The sequence below is a fragment of the Coturnix japonica genome, chromosome 2 (genome assembly GCF_001577835.2).
Source record: "Coturnix japonica isolate 7356 chromosome 2, Coturnix japonica 2.1, whole genome shotgun sequence".
NCBI lineage: Eukaryota > Metazoa > Chordata > Aves > Galliformes > Phasianidae > Coturnix > Coturnix japonica.
In genome coordinates, this window is record NC_029517.1 from 84,870,777 (window position 1) to 84,896,753 (window position 25,977).

The 25,977-nt window shown below is 33.0% G+C and overlaps 1 protein-coding gene across 3 annotated transcripts in view; it reads right to left on the reverse strand.

Annotated features, from left to right (window-relative positions):
• Nucleotides 1-25,977, reverse strand: part of CCDC102B (coiled-coil domain containing 102B) — a 123,907-nt gene that overhangs the window by 16,358 nt on the left and 81,572 nt on the right. Inside the window, exon 7 of one of the 3 annotated variants that reach the window (XM_015855193.2) lies at nucleotides 13,007-13,273. The exons of the other annotated variants lie outside the window; for them this stretch is intronic. Coding sequence (XP_015710679.1) covers nucleotides 13,253-13,273 — 21 coding nt within the window. The 3' untranslated portion in view covers nucleotides 13,007-13,252. Of the gene's footprint in view, nucleotides 1-13,006; nucleotides 13,274-25,977 lie in introns of those variants that run through there. 3 annotated transcript variants of the gene reach the window in all.

Below are 25,977 nucleotides of genomic sequence, written 5' to 3' on the forward strand. Positions count from 1 at the left end.
GTGTTTACTGGTGTACAGACACTTCATATGGTCATGCAGTTCTGCTGTTTTCTCAGAAAAGGAATGAGAGTTTCTCCTTTTAATGCTGTCACATCAGCACTACTAATATGTTTCAGGTGGGTCTCCTGCACTGTTTCGTTGATTTCAGTTCTTTGCTGTTCACATCAGCCCATGTCCTCTACTTGCCAACATGACCAGGTGGAGCAGAAGCCACCTGGTGCCATAAGACACTGTCTTCCAGACTTTACCATGATAGGAGACTCCACTGCTTAACTTGGTAAGCGGAGACTCTGCATGCCCCTCTTTCAGTATAGTTTCAGTATATTAAGCCTTTTAAGATACAGGCATGGGGAAGATCCAGTGAATTTCTTCATCATTTATGATTCTAGGCAGTCTAGTGAATGAATTGCACAGCTCCTTTGCTAAGCAATGCAGATTTATGACCAATGTGCAAAGAAAGGGAAGGAGTGTGAGGAGACATCTTCCTCTCTGTCAACTTCACTGAGAGTCTCCAGACACTTCTGTAGAGCTGCAGCTACTTTAGGATCTCCTTCTGGGTCAGTGCATCAATATGTGTCAATATTATCAGTGTCAATGTGGTGGCTGCAACGGGTGCTAGAGTGTGCCCTATAGGATATCATCACCATTGTTGAGAACTGTGATGTACATCTTAGCAGAATATCTGGCCGTTTCTGTGCAAAACATTGCACGAACAGCTGCACCTATTTGCTGCCTTTCTTATTTGTGCTCTCCTTCTGATTTCAGTGCCATCTAGTTTTCATATTAGGTCAACAGCTGTGTTATGCTTTCCTTATCCACTGACTTCACAATTCTGCAAATCTCATTCACATCCTTCTCAGTTCTACTTTTCTCGAGTCCAAAACCTTTTAACTCTCTCTTTCAAAAACTATTTATTCATCAATTCAGAATTCTAATCCATTCAGAAGCTGAAGCAACTGTGGTTTTACTATTTATGCACAAATACAAGTGACTGCATTTATATCTCAGATGTAATACTAGCAGTATTTAGTATTTCATATACCTAAATCTTTCACAGCTTCAGAAGATCAAATATGTCAGACTACTCTTAAGACACTTTAAAGCCTCTACTACTCAAGGACATTGTAATAATATATTAAAAAAAAAAAAAAAAAAAAAAGTTTACATTTCTCTTTATGGCATCAAACATTAATAGATTATTGGACTAACATCCTGTGAAACTTGCCTGTGAACAGAGATAGAATCCAGCATTTTTATATGGCTAAATCAGGCATAACTTATTCCCTTTATTTCCTGAAAATTCACAGCAAGTGTTTAAGAAGAATTATCATTCTACTGGGATCAGAAATTACAGAAGCAGGTTGAAAAGCTGTCTGTATGGCAATTATCTTAGATTTTGGGGAATTTTACAGAATTTTATAGAAGTACATAATCCACGTGACCATTACAAATGTTTTTTTCCTGGAAAATATGTAAGAGATGCCACCATGTGCGTGTGTCCATATAGATTTTAAGCATAAAACCTTGCTAACTGGAAGGAAACATCCAGACTAATAGGCATGAGTTTCCATTTCACACAAAATCAGTACTAATGTCTCAAAGTTCAAGAGGAATGAGCACAGACGATAGCCTTTTGTATTTCAGATTATGATTTATCTCTGTAACAGACATGCATAATTACAACTTCAAGGATGAATCTGAAATACATTTTCACCTTTGGAACATACGGAGCTATCTTTACCATTAAATTTCATTGCAATATAAATTTGGTCATTAATTTGATGAATTTAAGTCAGAAAATCATCATACAGTATATTTTATTTTTGACATGAAAGCTGGCCTAACAAAATCTCAAAATAACATCTCCCTATTACTTAGTTAAGAATTTAAATACATTAAAGTAGCCCTGGAGTCCAACAAAGCTTGTTAAAATATGTAAAACTGGATACATCAAAATTCTCTTGCATCTTTGCTATATGTGATCTATTTTCACATAACACATATAACTTGGCACAAAATTTGCAGGATTGCTTCTGCAGCTCTAACTTTTCCCATCTTCACAGTAGAATATCTCTTCTTTTTTTTTTTTTCAAATATTGCAAATACAGCTTTAGCTTTTTAAAAGGGGCCAAGACACTAGATTGCAAAAGTAGTTCTTCTAGACATTATGAATTTAATTAATCATTCAAATGGCAGGTTCCCAGGACCTTCTGCAAAGTGCATTATTGCTTATAAGTCTCAGCAGTTGGTCATACATCACTTTTTAATTAGTGCACTTTCATATTACTTGCTACATTCTTACTTCTCTATTGTATTTCTTTGCTGCAGCTGCATCAATTAATTTTTTAATTATTCTGAGTTTGTGTAATTTGCAACAAATGACAAGCTTTCAGATTGTTCAATTCTGGATAGAAGCAACAACTTTTCCCCCACCTCCCAAATGCAATTTTTTTTTTCTTTTGTAAAGTTTCTGAATAATTCCAGTTTGTCTTTTTAAAACTAGAATGCAATACAAAAATACATCAAAAAGTAAGAATTAACTTCATAAATTGAATAACATTTCAGAAAATGAAACATCATCAAAAATGTATTTCTGTGTGTCGAGGAAGGTATCATGTCCTTTGTTAGCTGTTGCCTTTAAATGTGCCTCTGAGGTGGGTAAGAAGATCAAATCAATTTTGAAAGCTTTTCAAAAGCTTCTTTTAAGAACAATGAGTAACCTACTTTTATCCCCCCCTCCCATATGTCAGCATATGCAGATCACAGTATTTCTACTTTCTACTTTTATTTCTAGCTTTCAAGTGTGGAGGTAATGGTTAACCAGGCTACCACCTTAAAAAAGGTGTATACAATAATGCAATCCTTAACTGTTTGGAAATAGGGTTAAAAGAAAATATTTCATATATATGCTTCAAATACTTACCTAAAATCTATAAGATAATCTTTCTTCTTGTCTCAGGAATAAAATGTATCTGAAAAGTGTGCTGAGAAGTGATGAGTACATCTAAAAGATTTAATTAAAGCTCTCAGGAATAAAGAACAGAACTACTGACAGAGAAACTGACGTGATAAATTATCTGTTGGAACCTTAAGAAGTGGAAATACACAGATGAGTACAGAGAAAATGCTTCAGAATGCTTATTGGAGACAATCAACTAATCTGAGCCATGATACACATTAAAAATGCTCAGTATAAGGTCATCCACTTACTCTGTTATAGTCAGAAATGCTGTAATTAGAAATTATTTCTTTTATAATCAATATGCAAGCAGTATGGATCTTTAAAAAAATTGTTTTCAAAGTTACATTTTAAGCTTACAATATTTTCTCTTAGCAGAAAAACATCCGGCAGCTAAAATACCAAGCTAATTATTCTATTAATCATTCTAAAAATGCTATTTGTCTTTGATGACAAAACAATTTCAGGAAAGATCAATGATGCATTTTAAGAACAATTATGGTGATGCTCTGCTTTTCCTATATTTAACACAGTCACCCACAATTTCAGGTTAGTTTTCAGATTAATGTTTTGTGTAACAACACATAACACATAAGAAGCAGTGTATGATGCTGTGGACATTACTATGTCATTTATATCAATATAACTAGACTTGGCTGATTGTATAACTAAAACAGAAGCATTTCCGCTGAATTAGAATCACTAACTTGAACAGTTTCTTAACATCTAAAGCTTAAATAAACCATGGAAAACTTCATACAGAGGTGGAGTTTGCAATATCAAACAGAATTTTCTTTCCACATTTAATTTCTTTATGTTACTGCTGATTCCAGTTTTGAAAACAGAGTCAATGTAGAGCTTCAAGGATAAAGAAAACACAATTTATGCAATTATGAATTTAAATACTCTTCCATAGTGTTCGTTTATTTTGCAGAAGCAAATATAACTGGGATGCTGTGTATCATTTGCATATGCAATTTTTGGTTGAAGTATGCAAGATATTCTCTTTGCAAAATTTATGTAAGTCTCAGTGTTCTCTTCCTAATGCTCATTTTACACACTGTAACATAATCTCTCATGTTCATTGAAATAGTATCCTTGTGATTCCTTGCTGCTAACACAGTAGGTCAAAAATACAAATATTTTAATCTGTAGATTAGAGAAAATAGTGCCTTGGTCCTACAGGTTTAGAATCAATCAATTCCCATGATGTGAATCACTTCCCAAAATCTACTGATTCACAGCTCTTTAAATTTTTCACCTCCTCTGTAATAAATCTGTACATATATTCAGTAAGAAATAAAATATATTTAAATTAAATATCTTTTCAGGTTACTTATTATCTGTTCTGCAGTGGCATCAGTATTACATGCAATACTTCACACTTCTGCTGAGGGGAAATAATGCCTTCCTTAGGAGACAATTTTGACATAAGCCTTCAAACACGAAACTTTAGCAACTTTACCGAAGTTCCAATTTATTATTTTTAAGCCATAATTTACTGTTCCTGCAGGATATAATACAGTAGAATGCACACTAATCAGATTTCATATCTTTTGTGCTTGGTCAGTTCCATATCTCAAGAACCTAGTTTTAAGGCACTGAAACCTTCCCTTTTTATGATTCCCTGAATTGCAGAATCTGCATGAATACATGTTTATTCTTACTAGAAAGTTCTGTTCAAATGACTATTTCAAAAATTTTTCTACGTATTTGTCAGTTAATGGTGCAGGTGAACTAACCTATAAAATAATTTTAAATAAGATTTTTTTTTTTTTTCATTTTCCTTTTTGCATAAATGTCTAAAGAAATCTGAGTAAACACTCATTGAAGGTTTTTATCTAGTAAACACATCTAAATGTTGACTGAATAGCAATGTTTGATGTCTATTAAGGAAGGTAAGGGTTCACTAAAATGTTAAACAAGATCAAGACTGTTGCCCCCTCCCTCTCCATAAGCATTTAAAAATTTTATTTTTCATACAGCCTGAAAGCTGGGACCTTATTAGGAAATGCTAGATTTCACCTCCAATACTTTCTGGTCTGCATTATGTGTCTTTTATTCAAGTTAGAAGCACACTGTTAGAACTAGGGGGAATTGAAGAATGTCCACACAGTCTCCTACACTGATCTAGCCTGAAAAACAAACAAACAAACAAAAAAAAACTGTGAGAATAATCCTTTCTTCTTCCTATCCCAATCAAAAAACAAAACAAAACAAAACAAACAAACAAACAATGCGAGGAAAAATAAGTGGAAAAGCCAAACACATCCTCTGTTTATGACATATTGTAACTTAGCCGTCACAATAATGCCTATACTGACAATAATTCCTCTATTCTAATTATTGCAAACTTTTATCATTATTATTACCCAACACATTTGCTAATAACATTGTCCTCTTTAGTCAGTAATTTATGCTGCTTCCAGCCTCAGTGACTTACATAGCCAGTCATACTAAAGAGGAGAGTTTGTTGTGTTGGAACTGTTTTTCTCCACATATTTGGAAATCCTCAGCAATAACAAATAGACTCTACATGCTGTTAGAGTTCACCAAAGGAAAACAAACAAACAAATAAACCTTCCTATCAATATGGTAAGCTGGCAGATATTAGGGCAAGCTGAAAAAGTACATTTGTAGTAAAACAGCAGACTGCTGTGGAAAGAAAAGGTGGCTTTCTGGAAATATCAGCTAAAAATAGTTAGGAACGTCAAGCAGAAGCTGTAGAAGAGTGGATGATACCTTAGAATTTATCAATCACAAACTTCCCTTTTTATTTTATTTATTTTTATTTTTAATTTTTTTATTTTTTATTATTTTATTTTTAAACAAGGAAATTACAAAATGTTAAAGCACAGTAATGAGGTCATACAGCCACATTCTTAGATGCTCTACGAAGTAGTTTAAACCTTTATTCTCAGAGATGTGCCATTTTAATGAACTTAGAAAACAGTCTGAGAAGCAAAACATTTACATTCAGAAATAAAGCTCATAATACCTCTAATTATTATTATTATTATTATTATTTGCTATTTGGAATGCTGTAGTTTGCTTCAGTTGTAATTTTATGTGTTAGCTGCTGTCATTTCCAACATACCAACTATGAATAATAGAAGCAGACTAGAATTGCTGAAGTATCTGGATTAAAAACAGCAGCTAGAGCTATCAGAGAAATGTCAAAGAACAGCAGAAATATTCCATTATTAACATATCTATTCAGGAAAGGATAAAATGAGTATAGAATTAAAATAGTGATGTATCTTGTTTTTGATAATGTACTGTTTTTGATACAGTACTCGTATATACACAAGCATACAACAATTTTTGTAGAGTTTCTGTGATTTTTATTGTATCTAACCTATGTCATAAACAACAGATGCTGAGATTATAGCGTGCAGGATCCAATCACCTGGAAGTATATTTCAGATGTATGGAAATACTAATGCTAAAGGTTACACTCTCAAATGCAGTACAAAGGCTTAAAAGAGATTGGACATTTGTGTAGATAACCAGTCTGTACAAAACATTTGGAAATGACATCTAAAGCTCTTAATTCCAAGATTAAGGCTAAACACAGTTTATTATGTAGATAGATTATTCCCAACCAACTTTCTGCATACACAAATTTCTTAAATGACTGATACCATCCTAGGGGTGGAGGGAATCATTCCCCTAAAAACATGCTGGTTTAACTAGCATAGACGCCTTTTGAAGTCATCACAGGGTCCAAACAAAGCTGTGATATCAAGCACAAAATCATTTTTGGAGGAAAGTAAGTGACATTCTTACATTTTATTAGAGAAAGTATTAATCCCACAACTTGTTTTGTTTCTGATGCATCAGATTTTCTAAAAATATAAACACTGCACTGTTATAAAATAGAACACTTTCAATTTAAAAGACTTTCATGTTTTATCTGATTTACAGTGTGCAGTTTTTGGAGAGCCATGACAAAGATCCTGCCAAATCCAGAGAGGCTGGGGGAGCTGGAGCTGTTCAGCCTGGAGAAGAGGAAGCTCCAGGGAGACCTATAAATGTCCTTCCAGTAGCCAAAGTAACTCTTGGCCCCTTTTAATTCTCAGGTGATGCAAGTATGAGCAATGTATATACAATTAACTTGCCCACACAGAGGGCTACAGTGCAGGCATAGTATTTTATATCTGCTAGCATATGCATCCAGTCCAAGCAAATAAGTCCAAGAAAGAGATGGAAGTTTATGGAATTAATAGTGGGAATGGACTCCACTGACCCTAGTATTAAGATTTTGTTTCTCTGTCAATGGATATTATGGAACATTTATATAAGTTACAATTACAAATAATTCACTGTTAATAATATCATAACTCTAAAATGAATTTAATAAATGTAAAGTGTTGTTCTGCTGTTGTTGACTTAGTACTTACTGTATGGGCCATGTTCGACAATCAACAATTTATAACGATTTATATGTCAGATCCTTCATCAGTAATGAGCTTAATTTGACCAAACATTATTAAGTATCTTAATTAAGTCTTCCACAATGTAATTTGTTTCTTAAGCAATGCTGTTTTACTGCAACCCATTAGCCTGTTACTAATATATGGAAGTGAATTCAGAGTGCATAAGGCAGCACACAATGCTTTTCTGCATAGTGGTGTTACTATTCTGAGATCTGAATGCTGCTGCTTTTCAAATAAAATTCTGTAATTGCGTAATAAACTTTAAAGTAGCATTTATTTTTCCAGATAAAAGACTCACATACATTTGGATTTATTTGTTTGCCTCTGTTGAGATTACCATAGTTTGTTCAGTAGCTTAACAGATTAAAAGCATAGCCACACCATGAGTTTTGTCAATTTAAAGTACTACAGTAGATATACTGCAACCAAATAGGGAAAAGCGAAAGTAAAACGTTCTTTTTCTCCTACAACATTTGCACCACTCCTCCTCATATACATATGGACAATTTCAGAGATCTGCACCACTTTGGGCTCATCTGCTCTGGACTTCCAACTCTTGACTCACGTGATCTTTTAAATTGCTTTCTCACGAACTATTCATCCAGTATACCTACAAATATTTGGCAAGTCTGAAAAGCTGGAAACCAAACTCAAGTGAACAAAAAATCCACAGATGAATTAGAACAGTACCAAATGTGTGATATAATACAGTACAAAATACAGATGTGTTTTGGGAAAGATTCTATTTCAGAATACGTATTTGCTTTTAGAAACGGTTCAATAAGAAAACAGTTGGCATCCTCCTTCAAGATCAACTTACTACATTTAATATCTGTAATCACAATTAAAGAATGGTTCAGGTTAGAAGAGACCTTAAAGATCATCCCAGCCATGGACAAAGACAGTTCCTACTCGACCAGGCTGCCCAGGGCCCCATCCAACTCGGCCTTAAATACCTCCAGGTATGGGGCATCCAAAGCTTTGCTGGGCAGCCTGTGCCAATGCCTCACCACCTTCATAGTAATGAATTTCTTTCTAATCTAAATCTACCTACTCTTTTAGTGTAAGATCATTATCCTTCGTACTTACCCTCATTAGGTGTTACTCCTCCTCTTTCCTGAAGCTCCCCTCTAAGTACTGGAAAGGTATCCCCTGAGCCTTCTCCACACTAAACAACCTCAGATTTCTTAGCCTTTCTTCATAGCAGAAATGCTTCAGTCCTCTGTTCATCTTTGTGGCCCTCCTCTGGACCCACTCCAACAGCTCCATATCTTTCTTTTGCTGGGAATCCCAGAGCTGAATGCAGTACTGCAGGTGGAATCTCAGGAGAGCAGAGTAAATGGTAATTGTCACCTCTCCTGACCTGCTGGCCACCCCTTCGTTGACGCAGCCCAGGCTATGGTTGGATGTCATGACTGCAAGAATGTACTGCTGTCTTATAATCAGTTTTGCAATGATGAATCAACTTTGTCATTGTCTCATTCTTTCCATTCTGATTTCATCAGTGGCTATATAACTGTGTTTTATTACATAGTGCAAAGGATGTCATAGCTTCATGTCCTTCTCCCCTGCAGGTTACATGGGAAGAATGCTAAGATTTTAGCTCCCATAATCACTTTAGACTTTAAGCCAGAGGAGGTCACAGAAGCTATTAAGAAACCCGCAGTTTTCTGAAATTAATGAAAAATACAGCTGTGCAATGAGTATAGTTTTATTTCTGTGTTTAGTAGATTAGAAAACAACCTCCTGGTAACAATGAGAATTGCATAACAAATCCCCTGCGGACATTAGTAAAACTGTACCCATAAATGTTGAAAAGCTCTGCTCCAGCAGGATAGCATGACTGAACAGCACATAGACTCCTCTTAGAAGATTGTCTGCATGCATTAAAAGATTATTTTAACATCAATTTGCTTAAAGAACAGTTTATCCTTTTAGCAGTCAATGTACCTGTATCCTATGTTAATAGTAATTATTAAAACCCTTTGTCAGTCATATGCTTATATCTTTGGCAAACTTCTGTGACAGAGAATGGTATGGATAGCCTATGAGTTCATACGTTATTGTCAAGACATACTTCTGTGGGAAGCCTATTTGTTTGTCTTTTTTTTTTTTTTAAATATGAAGACAATAAGCAGAATAATATTAAATTAAAATGTTGGAAAGCTGATAAATATGGCATCTAAATATACATTACACATTTCATAGATAGGATTACTTGATGGAAATGTATTGTCAGGGTATAGTATACCCAGCAGGGATTCCTGGGAGAAGGAGCATTGGATATGTTTCTAGGTAAAATAACACAATCTAAGTAAAGGAAAGAAGATTTGGTAAAAGTTCAGGGGCTTCACAATACAATTCAAGTTACATTAAATACACGAAACAAAGTAGGATTCAGGCATTATGGCCATGTGGATATAGTAGAGAGAGTAAGAACAGAGAAGTACCTATGTACAGCATACAGACATCTTGAGGTATACAGTATAACAGGAAGCAGCTCATATCCATAGAGGTTTTCTTTCTTTCTGGAAACTGTTACCATGAAAATGGAAATACATGTAATGTGACTATCACGTTAGTGAAATACGTTCCTGAAGCAAGCTACTTGTTATTCAACTAAATAGAAATTCTACTCCACACCCTTCGGTTCTACATTTGTATCTTCTCTCCAGATTATGCGGCATTTTTATTTCAAATGCAGTGAGCTAAATATTCAAAACAGAAAGCAGCTTAGACAGGTACAGTATTACACCAGAGGATCCTTCCTTTAAAAAACTGACCTCTGGAGATGTGATAGTGATAGAGAGATACCTAAATAGTTACACTGGGCCTCCTGCCTGACAGAGAGTTATGCGCACTTCTCCCTGTCCCCGGGCTTCCACTACTCCATGAGTAAAGCGTTACCGCTCCACAGTGGGATCCTGTGCCACTAGACAGACAGCTGCTTCACTCCTCAGGAACATTGGGGTCACCATTTGTAGACTTCTTGTGTCCTTTTTCCTGGAAGATTGCAGCTTGGCCAATCACTGAGGTGACACCAGTGTGGTGAACAGCAAAAGGCAATTTACTGAAGCTAATACACGCTTATATATTCTATGCTTATTGTGTACGCCCACTAAAGCTACACATGTCAGGATTAATAGCGTAAGTGTGCCCACCAGGACTGCACACGTCATTAGTCCTTACCTCAATGGGAAGGGTCCTAACGCGTTACAACCCGAAGCCCGCTTTCACCTAATACAACAACACTCTAAACTTACAAATATGAATACAGTCTAATCATCTTGTGCTTTGAACATTATATGTACATATATATAGACAAATATTTATCTAAATCTTGTGCAAGGCAAACTGAATGATTACAGAAGTTAAAAATCGAGGTCTTTTAAATGAAAAACGCAGTAAGGACCCACACTAGAACAGATCAAGGCTCACTGGTGCTGTTTAGCATCAAGAGGGTGCATTCAAAAAGAGTGGAGTATCAGAGAAAGGCTATGGTGTTTTCCATGGGCTATTTCATCTACTTCCCTTTAGCCAGAAAATACATCTTCAGTCTGAGCAGAAACTATTAGAATATATCATGCAGATGGAACAACTGCATGCAATGCTCGTCTCACTGCAGGTTCCAGCTCTACAAGGTGAGTATAAGGAGTAAAAATGCAGTACTACTGCCAAATGCAGTAACCAACTCTAGAGTACCACACAGATGGCTCTTTGGAACAAGAAAAAAAATGCTTGTATGTTGTTGCACCTTTGCTTCCAGGCCTGAGAGGTCTAGCAACCCGATACAGTGCGTAGCAGGATGAAATACTACAGACAGCAAAACAGTTCGTACTCTTAAGACTGTTTATACCATGAGAAATCAAATAATAAATTATCTGTTTAGGACACTATTTAAAAGAACCAGGCATTAATGCGTTAATTCTGGAATACAGGAATTGGCATAGTTTTAAAAACAAACAAACAAAAACAAACAACAACAACAACAACAAAAACACTGCTTGGGAAACCAAACTTGAACTAAGCAAAAAACTGAAATGTGCAGAGTACTTGATAGCAGAAGACACCCTACTTTGTATGATACTCAGAAAGTGTCCAGTTATTCTGCTTCCTGACCCCTCCAGTCTCTCTAAATGTGCATAGATCAAAATACTAATAAACTCAGAGAATGAGACTAAGGAAATATTTTAATTTACCATATTCTCTGCTCATTTTTGTGCTTGTTGACTCTTTCAACAATTAATTTTTGCAATAAAGTCTTGATCTTGTAGAAATGTTCAACACAAAACACAAAGCTCATAAATTGTGTAATAAAATGTAGTAAAGGAATATGCAGAAAAAAAGGTTGAACTCTAAGCTCCAGCACATTAACAGTGAATAAATATGATCACGTTAAGAAAAATAAATAAATAAATAAATAATATTTATTTATTGTTTATATTAAATATAAACAGTAATATATAATATTTAATATTAATTAATGTATATATATTGTTTATATATTGTTTAGCTTTCTATGATTTAATTATATATACATGTACTATATACTTCTAGAAACAAGTGAAACAAATTTTGTCTTATTAGGAGTTGATTAATTGAAGAAACCCTTAGTAAGAATGATAGGCTGTACAACCCTTTTCCACTTCAGCTGCAGCATTATTGCTTTAAAATATAGATAATTAAGGTTTTATCAATATATTGTCACTGAAGACTCGGATTCAAGACATGTCACAATTAGAGACATACAAAAATGTTCTGATAATTTGAAGAGAAATGTTATTGGATAACTACTGCCAGCATGATGGCCAAAAATCATTAACAATCTGGTGCTTATTTTTGAACAGGTGTACAATTTAATTATCAAAGCCAATGGGCAATATTAATGCCAATTTCACAGAAGCAAAACACGGCTGGAGATTCTGAGCCAACAAGTGAATAAATATCTCATTTCAGTCAGACGATCCAGGATAACCAAGAGTAGTCAACAGTGGTATGGAAAATACTGTAAGCAAGAAATAGAAATGACACTTTAATTCTAGAGTAAAAATAAGCAGTAGTTGTCATACTGATACATTCCTGCCAGAATATTTTGCCCTTCATTAACCTCTGAGATATTTCCAGATCTCATGCAGAATTAAGAGGGGCAAGACATGAATAGGTAAAACACATGATTATGACATTACTTGGATTACTTTCCTTTTCTATTTAGCTTTCTTAAGATAAAGGTTTCTAAAAGCTTTGGCTTCTAATCATTTCTCCAAGAAGTCAAACTTCAGAGCCTAGAAGATGCCATTTACTTAGAGAAAACCAGATGACTTGTAATCTCTAACTAATAAAACACTCTCAATTGTCCCTTAACTAAGAAATGACTCTTATTCATATTACATAGAGAAAATACAAATTCTGGTGAGTGTTTTTACTCTCTTTCTATTAACACACATAAAACAAACAAACAAAAAACCCAAACAATAGAAAAGTAAACAGATATGTTACAAAAACAAAAACAAAACAAAAAAAAAAAAACCAAAGTGTTTTCCAAATACAGTTTAGCAAGGCATCTAAAGCATATTTTGTTACATTTTATTTCCATTCTATATTAGATGTAGAACTGTAGCTTAATAACACAGTGTATACCTTCATGTTAGTTGGGTGAATCTGTTCAAAGGAAATCTCTTTGAAGTAAACTGAGAAATAACCAATTTAACAAGGTGACCATCTAAGTCAAGAGTCCTACTCCAGCCTGTCCTGTAGTTTAGGGATGACGACGAATGTTCGTTTTGTGATTTTCTATAGTCCACGATCGTACTTTTTGTTATAGGGTCGTCAGTTCCTCATATGTTCAGTACACTTGTTATCCACAACTAAATATTATCTATACAGAGACACAAGAGGTGTATTGGTTTTAGAAAACATTTGAAGGTTTACGTTGATTTAGTTTATTTTTTTTAAGGTGTCACAAAATACCTTTTGACAGCTGTTTCAGAATCTAAAATGAGCAACATCACTGAGGTTTTTGTAACACTGAGATATCAACTGTAATTTGCTCTCACATTTCAGATGACTGTTCTTTTAAATCAATTGTTGAGCAGCAAAAAAATATGCTCTGCAAGCAGCAAAACCATGACTGTCTCCTGATCTGGAGACAGCATGAGTTTGTAAGATTATTTTAAAATACTTGGATGTGCCAGTTTTGCCACTAGTTGCTACTTATATATAGATATGCTTTATACGATTTTGGATAAATCTGCCTGTTTTAAATATCATTCATCTGTTGTTTATACAGAAAAATATCTAGTAGCTGCAGCCACTATTAAGATGACGAGTTCCGCCAAAATTTGATTTATCAAAATATTAGAATTTCGCATTTTCTATTCTCAATTATTTTATGTCTTTCAAAAATGGGTTTATATTGTATCTTTAGACATAGCAAATGTTTTATAAGTCTATATTTGTTTAGTATTATAAACTTTATTAATCAACTTGTCAAATCACATGCCAACCTCTTTCAATATCTTATTCTATAATTAAGCTTAGATGGTACTTTACTGCACTCTGGTAGAGTGGCTGTGATTATAACACCATATCATTTCTTGTGTGTGTATGATATTATTAAATTTAGTCAAAATATTTTTAAGACTAAACATGATGAACTTTTCCACAAAATATTTAAATATGTCTACATAAACTCAAATAAAGCCTTTCTTTTCTTTTTTTTTTTTTTTCCAGTGACTTCTGTTAAAATCTATTTCCATGGGATTTATTTATTTTCCACCAAAAACCTATCACTATTAAGTCACATTAGATTAAAAAATAAAATAAGACATTAGACACTTTGGGTTAGTATAAGGCATCACTAGGGAAAGGCAACAGTAGAATAGTCAAGCAGCCCGTAGCATGGACTTTTATGCTTTTAAAATATAAAAGAGTACAACAAATAGAAAATTCTATTTCCTTGACGCAATGCAAGTATAATTGAGTAACATCAGAACTAAGAAATGACTATTCTTTTTTCTTTGTGGTGCTATATAAAAACCTAACAACACTAACATGAAATAAAGACTAGCCTTTCCAAAAACATTTAACTCTGAAGGACACAATCTCAATAATTTAATCAGATTGTCTGACAGTTAAATACATTAATGCAGCTATTATAGTTTAGAAAGGGAAAAAAAAAAAAAACAACAACCCAAAGCCCAGCCTTCTCACTCTGCAGGCTGAGTAGTGTCACTCCTGACAGTAATTATACGGTGCTTTGCTACATGATGCACATAATTTCGTGTTTAGTTGAGATTTGGAAATTACAAAAAAGCCAACACAGCAACTGCGAGTCTGAGTCATACATTTTAATCATTGTTTACTTCAAGCATTTGCAGCTTGTATTAATTTTAAAGAATTGCATGAGCACTACATTTCCATTCATCAAACATTTAATTAAAATAGACAAAAACATGCAAACAAAAACACAAGTAAAGTGACTTTATGTATGCATATGATATATATGTACTTTGCAGTGCTCAGACTTTGACTCCAGTAAATGAAATCACATAATTCTAGAGCTTATACAGTGGACAGTCACTAGCATTCGAGACAATGCTGACTGAAAACTCAAAAGTAATAGCTGATTTTGCAAGCCTATAAGACTAACTATGGTTCATCTGAAAGTCTTTAGTAAGTCAACATAATACCACAGTTTAAGAAAGCTAAACATTTGACTTGTCACACCTACAAATATACCTTTCCAAATGGAGTTTTTCAGTGCATTCAAATTGTGGCCTACAAATTATAAATGGGAATTTCTCAACACTACTAGAAAAATCACTGCTACATTCTGGTGAGATTTCTAGATATCTCTAACGTAAAACACACAACCACATAACAAGTTAACAAGTCTCTGAATGTCATCTTCACTGCTAGTGTGGTGAGTGTTAAAGATCTTTTCTTTTAAAGCAGAATGAAAACTATGACAAGGTTAATGTATGCTATACATATTTCCTACTCTAATTAATGATGGTTTAATCTCAAATCATATCACATTTCAGAATGTATGACTGTCATTACATAAAGATGTGTTGAAGGATGTTATCCTGCTATAACAAGGTCTGTTACTAAGAACTTCTAGTCTTTGCTCTCAGAATCATCTTTGACCAGAGTGTTGATCTGTTTGAGGGTAGAAAGGGTCTGCAGAGGGGTCTGGAGAGGCTGAATTGATAGGCCAAATCCAATACCTTTTCATTTACCAAGGCTAAATGCCAGGTGCTGCACTCGAGTCATAACAACCTTATGCAGTAAAATAGGTTTGGAGAGGAGCAGCTGGTCGTACATCAAAAAAAGTCCTGGGGCTGCTGGTCAACAGCCAGTTGACAATGAGCCAGCAGCATGTCCAGGTGGCTAAGAAGGCAAATGTCAACCTGGCCTGTACTGGGAACAGTGTGGCCAGCTAGACAAGGGAAGTGACTGTCCCTTTATACTTGGCATTGATTGATCTTGACTATGTGTCAAGAACTATGTTCAGTTTTGGGCCCCATCAGTAAAGGAAAGAGTTGCTGTAAGGTGTACAGAGAAAAGCAACAAAACTGATGAAGGGGATAGAAAACAATACTTCTGAAAGTGGCTGAGTGAACTGGGGCTGCTTAGTCTGAAACAGTAATTATCAGTGTCTTAAAGCTATTAAAATATGTTTCCCTTCATCGCCTAATTTCCTACTGCTGAGAGGATAGAAAATATTCAACTCATTTTTGCTATCAAGAACTCTGAGAACAAATGCTCAAGAGATGAATTGTCTATTGCCTATGAATTAATCAAAAGAAAAGAGAAAAAAATAGCTGACGCATCTGCCTTTCAATTATTTTTAAAGCCCTTGTCCTGTATAGTGAATATTTCCATATGTAATCTATTCCTTTTTATTTACGTCTCATGCAAATCCCTTCAGCATTACTTTCATAATGGCTAAAGTAAAGATTTGAAGATAACTTGCTGTTGAAAAGAGCAAAACTGAAAGTGATAACACACTAATAAAAGGTTAAAGCCTGACATAGTACACATTTCTTTTTTGTTCTGTCACCAGATTCCTGTACCTTTAAAATCCATGCTTCTAATTAATTGATAAACTACCTCTAGCCTTGGGTTACAATTTAGCAAGAAAGATTTCTTGCTTTCTGCACTCCTATGTATTTTTATTCGGATTTTAACATGAATAATTTCTCAGCACTTTTAGCTATGAATTCTCACAGTAAAAAGTACCATTCGGAAGAATCTGGTTATAACATTTGCCATTATAAATTCAAGCGGAAAGTCCCTTCATTAACACTTGTTTCAGTTCATATAGAGAAACCAGAGTTTTCACACTGGTGGCTATTCTAATTAGAAGGTAATGAGAAGAAAGGAAATAAAACATGACACAAAAGGAAAAGGCTTCCTCTTAACTAGAGAGATAAAAACCAAATAGAAAGACAATGATTTCAAGAGACTGTTAGATAAAATAAATTGGAACCTAACTTTATGCTTAGTAGAAATCTACAATACAGCATGGAAAATGGTTTAGCCAATATATCTTTGTATTTTCTTGTATTTTGTTGCTAATGCACCCTAAGATTTCCATCTTAGAGAAACAATTTGTTAGCATTTTATGCAGTGATACAAATAACACTGTAGAATTAAATCTCATATTATTATTCAATATAGAATCAAATCTGTCTAATATGTACAAATGTCAATTCCGTTTCTGTTTCTCCCTTCCTCCTTCTGGAAGCATAATTACTTGGAAAAAAAAACCAACAAAAACAAAAAAACTGTAGGTTTTCTTTTCACATTCTTTCAGGTTTCTCCACTTTACAAGTGCAAACAATCAATCTGAATTATTTAGATGACAGCCTGTGTTATAAATTAGAAATGCCGAAGGAAAGTAAGGTTACCAAGCTATGAATATGATAGCAGCGTTGAAATATCTAGCTAGATGTAAAATTTGGATGTTAGGTCTCTGCAGAAGATCAGGAATGTTCTGAATATCAGTTCTGCTTGCGGGAAACAATATATAGAACAGTTCAAATTTATTATTCACATATGCCTTGAAGAACTGTCTGACCTTCCTTGCTCATGTGAAGACTTATTTCACTAAACATTCATATGGATATGCACACAATCTGAAGTAATTTTTGACCAGCCACAGTAAAAACAAAGAAAAAAAACCAAACTCAAATCTGACTTACGAATTAGCCTTTATTTTCTGTTTTATCCCCCATTCTTCCTCAGAAAACTTTTCACCGGGCCAAGTTTCATGCCATGATTTTATGTTCTATGTATAGGACTGCTACATGATATATTATTCACTAGGTACAGAATTTCTCCCAAACCTTACGCTAAAGCAAGAATAAGAGCTCTTTTAATTTAATACTATGTCCGTGTATTACTTCCTAAAGGCTTTCTCCAAAAAATCTGTAAAGCCTCTTCTTCTCCAAGAAGACAAGTAGATTTTTCCATAGTTACAAAGACTAAGATTCAGGAAAATGCATTTTTGGAAATTACTCCTTTTGAATTCTCACTTCAAGGAAGTTAACACTGCTGAACAAATCTGCCCATGCTGAACTAAATGACTTCTGAAGTACATATTTCAACATCAATTTTAACAGATTACATTTCCTCATTAGCTTCTTACTTTTCTTAGCCTGGTTCTAGGATTAAAAAATGACCTTTATACTTTACAAGGAAGAATGTATTTCTTCCATGAGTAGATGGAAGTCTTAATTTTATTTATTTTTGTATGGTACATTTACATATAAATTGCTGCTAAGGAATATGGGGGACACACATTACTATTTAATTTTTTTTTTCTCTGACAAAAAACTCATACTATCAATATTCAATTAGTGCTCTTCCTTCACTATTAGCACAGAAGTACTGTGAGTTAATTAGTCATTTTAATAATATACGACTGTTTCTTAAAAAATAATTATTAAGCAGAAAACTATGGGTTTTCAGCAAAATATTAGCTTTTCTTCTTGAAAATAATTTGAAATCTGATTTCTCCCAATAAAAGATCATTAGATGCCTTTAATTTTCACCTATTTTTCCATTATAATGATAGTGGACATCCATTATTTTTCCAATATATCCTTTACGGTTTATTAAGAATCCTTAGCAGAAATAACATTTTTACTCATAAGTTATGCATGCTCATTGAATACTGATGTAAGTATGTGGCTCCAGTTTTATAAAACCAACAGAATTTACTTAATTAGCAGTTCAAGTATTAAGCAGACATTTTTTCATCTTATTATGTTTCAAAAAAAAAGCTTTTGTGGATACTAGATCAATCTTCTACTCCGATAAAAACTGTCTAGAAATTCAGTAAAATTAATTTTAAACTTCCATGAAAAAATTGCTATTATCCTTTCTTATCACTTATGTTTGTAGTTCTTCACATTTGTATTTTTAAAAAGTCAAGACAGAAAAAATACCTCATGATAATACATTGATACGCAACAGCTTAGTATTCATATTTCGTTCTCATCTTCTGTTTTATCATTAACCTTTCTGTTAGATTAAAAACTACAGATTAGTAATAGAATCATAGAATCACACGATCACATGGGTAGGAGGGGACTTCTGGAGATCATCTAGTCCAACTCCCTGCTAAAACATGTTCCCTACAGCAGGTTACATAGGAAAGCATCCAGACAGGTTTTGAATATCTCCAGTGAAGGAAGCTCCATATGTAATCCCACATTTTCCCTAGCCTTCCTTTAGCTATTGACATACTTGAAGTAGTTTTTGTTGTTACCCTTAACCTTCCACACCAGATTTAATTCCATTAAACATTAGCCTTCCTTATTGCATCCCTGCATACCCAAACAACGTTTCTACATCCTCCCAATTGACCAGACCCCTTTTCCACATTTTATAAACTTTCTTCTTCTATTTAAGCTTTTCCATAATAACCTCATCCATGACACCTTTGTCTGATTTCCTGCTTTCAGGGATGATATGATATAGCAGTTATTTTCTATGCTATGCTTGTATGAAGCTAAAAAAAACATTACCAAATAATGAAGTCTATATTCTTTTGTATATAACAGTATACCATAATTTCCTCTCTGTATTTCTTAGACTTGACAACATTTGGACTATTTCATAGGGAAGAAAAGATGTAAACTAAGATATAAAACAGATAATAATATTAGCATGTACCTGTTTTTGACTTCTTTAATTTTAAGACAGAAAGTTTAGAATTTTAACATCATTTTAATATTATTTAATAATATTATTCTTCTCTTTTGCATTTTTTCCTTTTAATTTGCCTTTTTGTTTTCATTAGTTTCTGTATTCTGTATTTTCAGCAAGGACAAATAATGGTACAAAGAAAACCAGGAATGTTTACCATAATAAGCAAGGTAAGACTTCACTTTTTAAAATTATTTTTTTAGTTGCTCAACATAAAAAAAAAAAAAAAAAAAAAAAAAAAAAGGATACAGCTAATGCATCAATAATTTAAACGTAGTCATATGTAACTTAGGTTGGATCGGTACAACATAAATTTCCAAATCTGACTAATTCTCAAATACATTCCAAGGTTACCGGCTTCAGTTTACTGCCATCTAATTATTGCATCACACATTTCTTACAGAAATTATTCTGAAATTCTGTTCTGAAAGAATATTCTTCCCAATAAATGAAAATACATCCTAAAGGATATTATATTTTATGAACTCAAAACAGAAGAGATGTTTTGTTTTGTTTTTTAACAGCCACTACCAAGAAAACATAAACACCATTCATAAAATGAAGAATGAGAAGAGCACAGGTGCATACAGATGACTACTGCTCAGTTTCATAGAACATAGAATCACCAAGGTTGGAGAAGATCATCCAGTCCAACTCTTCACCAATAGCCCACTAAATCATGTCCCTCAACACAACATCCACTTGTTCCTTGAACTAGTCAAGTATTGAAGTAAACAATAATCTAATAAATGGCAATGGACTGTCATTATAATGAGAATAAACAGTAACATAAAACTACAGTATCTTAATTTTCAGGAACAGATGAAACTCTAATCAAACTAAACAACACTAATTATTACATAAATTTTTATGGCATCAAGATACAGCAAAGTATAAATGGAATTAGTAGGATAGCAGCTACAAACAAACAAACAAACAAATAAATAAATAAATAAAATCCACAGAATGGATATTCTAATATTTAGGACCAGAAATGAAGGGAAGCATCAACTTCTTTTAAAGAGAACTGGAGTATAAATATATACCAAGAAAGAAAAACAGAAAATTAAATGAACTGTTTTATTAATCAATAAAACAGAATACATAGTTCTGTTCTCGGCAATTAAGCCAGAATGGAGAACAGATCTTTAACACACAGCATTTACTGAAAATATAATCGTATTTTAAGTTTTTCCTCTTTTTTTTAAAAAATAATATTTATAATATATAAATTGTTTTCTAGATCACTAACCTCATGCAAGCTTACTCGCCATTGTTCCTCTTGATGATTAATAGGAGGAATAGGTTACCAGTTTATAATGAAATTTATTAAATGAATACAATTTAATCAAACATGATAAATTTTTCTCTTCTTCTGTCTGAGTGTAAGCAGTAGGATCAAGACCTATGCCATTATTAGCCATAGCAGGACTGAAAAACAGATAAAACACAGTAGCCACATAACATAATAGTTACACAGAATATGTACAAATTTTCTATCAGGAATACTTATTACTCAAAAAATATGTAATATGATATATGGCATTTGGGAAATTGCAGGTCTACAAAAAAACTCAGAATAAAACTATGGTATAATTATCTTAACTGAATTCCCAAACTGCTATGATGAATAAAAGGCCTAATACAATCTTTGGACACATAAAATGAAAATCAGAGGAGAGAAATAGAATTTTATCTTTTGAAATTAGTAACCACTGTAGGGAAAAAGTCAAAGGACATGCTGTTGTACATTGTAAATTTATAAAATTTGGATAGTTATTTGAAATATGAATAAACAATTTTAAAAAACTACACTTCTTCCATGTTTATAAAAGTGTGAAAGGCAAAACGAACAAAAGGAAGATGTTTTTGGTGTTCCCAGCTTTTAACGTTTCTTCTCTCGTATATTCTACTACAATTTGCCAAACCTTGAATGAAAGTAACTATCAGCACAAAAATGTAACTAAATTTTAAATCAGTCTGCTATCATTGTTCAATTCTCATTTCAAAAACATCTGTGCTACTGAACAAAAATAAGTACTGTATCATTCAGCTTAACATTTTAGACAGTAACAGTTCCTCATAATAATTTTGAATGAGGGCTACTAATTAATGGCAACTTCACTAAAATGGAATGGTAAATATGTTTACCTATGAAAACCATGTAATCATTTTGCAGATTAAACATTTAGTCTTGGATCACAGGAAAGATGATACTCTAAGCATTTACAATTTGGACAGCTGCAGAAATTACAGCTATATTTTGACTGCAATGTAATTGTTTTGTGCAGAGTATAACTAACTCTAGAGTTGTCTGCTTTGTGTTATGTTTGTTGGCTTTTTTTTTTTTTTTCCTTTTGTTTTTGTGCTTTTTCCCTTATAGACAAACTTACATTGAAATAATGTAAGAAACTATTTTGACCAGTCTACAAAATGATAGTGTGTATCCAGATTTAGCTCAAGTCCAGACATACTCATTCTGCTCCTTTTCTCAGTCTTGGAGACACACATCTTCATTCACCTCCCTGAATGCAAATGAAACAGTATTAAGCCTGATCACATTTTACGGAATGAGGTATTGCTTTCTAACAGTTTTAGTATCTCACATTCAAAAGAGAACTTTTATTTTCACAAATTGTAGAAATAAAAGAAACAACTTTTCACTTAAAGTAGCTCCTTAACCTTTTAGAGTACTGGACACTGAGGCCTGACTATGATTCTTCCGTTAATATTTTCCATAAATATTTGTCATAGCAAATATATATATATATATATATATATATATATATATATATTCATATAAATAAATATGTTCATATAAATAAATAAATAAAATGATGAAATAAGTAGCTGAAAAACCACAGAAAATTTAAAAAATTAAAATAAATTAGAAAATGCCACAGTTAAAGATTAGATTACAAGATTTAAGTCAGACCCTCAGTTAAGATATAAATTCATCACTTTGACTAGCACAATGTCATGTTTGCTTAAACCAGAAATGAACTTAGTTATTCGTCTTATAATTTGATTATAATTTGTTATTTGATTATAAATAACATAATTTGATTATCTCAGCTTCAATTGAATTCAGATCTTCATTTATCTTGTTTATTAATTTCTTTAGAAGAATGGATTTAGATTGGCAAAAGTAAGTAACAATCAAAATTTGCCTTTTTTTTTCCCCCTCAAGACTAAGTTTAGAAACATTTGTTAATTCTCATCCTCTGAACAGTTGATTAGCATCTTGAGACTTATTTTAACAATGTTGTCTTCTATAAATCCAATGATTTTAGATGCTTACCAACAGTTCTTGTCTACTTTTAGAATTTCTGAGAGTTAAAACAAATGAAGAGAAAAATAGACACACACGGTCCTAACTTCTACCACAGGCATGGAACTCCCTTTGCATGGAGAATCAGAGAATCCTGAAATCTTTTTATGAGTACAGCCTGAACCACAGCAGTCCCAGTCAAATAAGGAAAGATTCTGGGAAAGGCTAGAAACACCTGGAAAATTATCTGCAATATTATTATTATTATTTAAATCTGTGATTACTCATCTTGATGAGGGGATGAGTAAATGGAAGGAACTATTTAAGTAAGGTACCAACTAGTAAGAGTACCTTTCAGAACATAATTGCATTTAAAGTTCTTTATTGACCCACATAATGGCAGCAGTAACAGAATTTTCTCAAAATTGCTTTGCTACTATGCATCAGTGAGTTGTATCTTCTCCTAAGATAGTAGCTTCCAGTTCCCTGCTGAGATTAAAAAATAAAAATAATAAAAATAAATTATCAAATCAAATTATTTTATAGATTTATCCACGGTGGGAAAAAAAAAAAAAAAAAAAAAAAAAAGTTAACTTCAGTGCAGACATTATTTAGTGTTACCTTTTCTACCTTTTCTTTTCTAAAGAACCATTGCTTTTTACTACCATAAAGATACAGAAAAGAAATACCAGTGAAGAATATCGATATATAAATAAAATGAAAGAATCAGAGTTTTCTTGTCTCACTGTCAGAAGATGAGAATGAATGCATGCTCAGGCATATGGTTTCTGAAAGGAGAATATGCATACATTCTAGAACAAATGCAAGGGTAGAAAGCTGAGAAGAAATAAATTGGTATTATTTACATCCTTCTGTACTAGCTTACTGTTGAACCATGATCCTAAAAGAGACTTTTGGTTCTAGGTTGTTTAGAAGTGCTTTGGAACCAATTAGTTTATTATAAAAGCCGCCAGAATTTTGAAGATTTGATTAAATAGTCTCTCCAAAAAAAGGAAATATCAATAACCAAGTCTATTTTAGGTGACAATAGCAAAATACAGAGGTTCTAGCAAAGTGATGTGTAATTAAAACTTCTACAGTCATAAAGCATTATGTTGAAAATAGACAAGGCTCACAAAGCACTTAGAAACACTTCATGAGAGACAAAAGCAAAAGTAATTTATCAGTGAGATACTGAATTTATGTGTTTGAAGAATGAGACTAAAATCCATTTTTTTTTGAATCATTTTTCTTGCACACGCACACACAAAAGCAGGAAATATGGTTAATCAATCTGCATTGTACGGAACAAGTATTGAACTTGGAAGTCTTAAATGTGGAAGTAGGAACAGCAGGAACTTACAGTAGTTCAGACATATTATATTCAAATTCTTATGCCATAAAGGGCAAAAAAACATTAGCTCTATACACAATAAGCAGACCGACATAAAACTAATGATCTACAAAACTTGAGATTGGAAAGCCACAACTGCATGAACTGAATCTGTCTTAGCAATTAAGAATACAGCATTAAATACTCTATGAGGAATGTCAGAAAAATAGAATGCAATTAAAAAAAAATAAAATAAATCAATTGGATTGTCATTATAAATGGAAATGCATATGAATTGGGAAAAGCTAACAAATAGAATGATAGTACATGAAGACATGAAAATCAGAATAAATCCTTGCAAAAGGAAATTTTAATTCTGAAAGTTCTGTCATGAACAGAATTTTTTTCCCCTAATATTTATAATTTACAAAAGTATACCATAAAATACATAAGCCTTATGGATTCAGATTTCTTCTTACCTTGAGCAGTATTACCTTGGCAACATTCATTACCTTAAGGGTTTGGAAAATATATACTATTTTCAGGGATACCCATAAAGCCAGCAGTCTAATGCAAATTAGTCTAATGCAAATTAGAGTGAAGCATCTCGGGGAAGAACTTTTCTTCTCAAAAAAAGACCTCATAAGCCTTTCTTGTCATTCTTAATTGTCTTATAATAGGCATTTTGATAACACAGACTGCAAAAAATTCAAAGTTAAGGCATTAACTTTTTAAATGGACAATGGAAAAAGCCCAGGAGGAAAAAGAGTTTACAAAAGTTTTCATTGATTAGGATAGAATGGGCATTCTGTATATGCACTTAACATTTCACTAAGATTTTCTGTATTTCTTTTCTCAGACAGTGTTACAGGTGTTCAGTTTTCCTAAGAACGAAAAAAACAAAAACATTTGTGTCTTCCTTCTGCTTTAAAGAAAATTTTCAGCAACAGAATTTAAATAAACTGTGAATCAATTACAGTCCATATAGTTTTTTAAAGTGCATTAATCAGAGGCTTGTCTTAGCTGGCAACCATTACCTGTTCATCCAGAGGCACAGTCGTATATGCATTATAACCATTAATATTTACGTTACAGCAACTACAGGAAAAGCATGTGTATCAGTAGGTATGTCATAAGCTATCTTTGCCTGGAGAAGTATACACATATGTTTGACAGCAAAATTGAGTTACGTCTCTGTGTTTCCTTATTCTTTTTCATAGATGTATTGATGAAAACACCAGCATTGAACACACCTTTTAGTTGTCATTTAGATAACTAGTAGTTTACTAAGACACACTAAGTTTGAGCCAGGTCATATCCAGATAGGTCTTCTAGTGGCATAAGTGACTATTAAGAAGGAACAAAGAAAATGAAAAACTGCTATGAAAACCAACCAAGTGAAGTAAACAAATGATGAAAAAAATATTTTTCTATAGTAGTCATGCTCAACACTATTTAGGATGAACACAACTGCCACCTGGAAAAAAAAATGTTTTTCATGCAGTTTATGTTTAAAATATAATATTCATTACTGATGAAAATAATATCTTGTATATTATACACTTCATTACTTTCATTTGCTTTAAATTGTCATTTTCTATCATATACAAGAAACTTGATGGTTATTTTCTTTTATAACCTATATGTAATATTTAAAAGAAATACTTGAAATTTCAACCTTCATTTAAATTTCACAAATTTCATTTTAAATAGTATAAAAGAAATAAAATTAAAAAGAATAAGAAGGGGAAGTGTT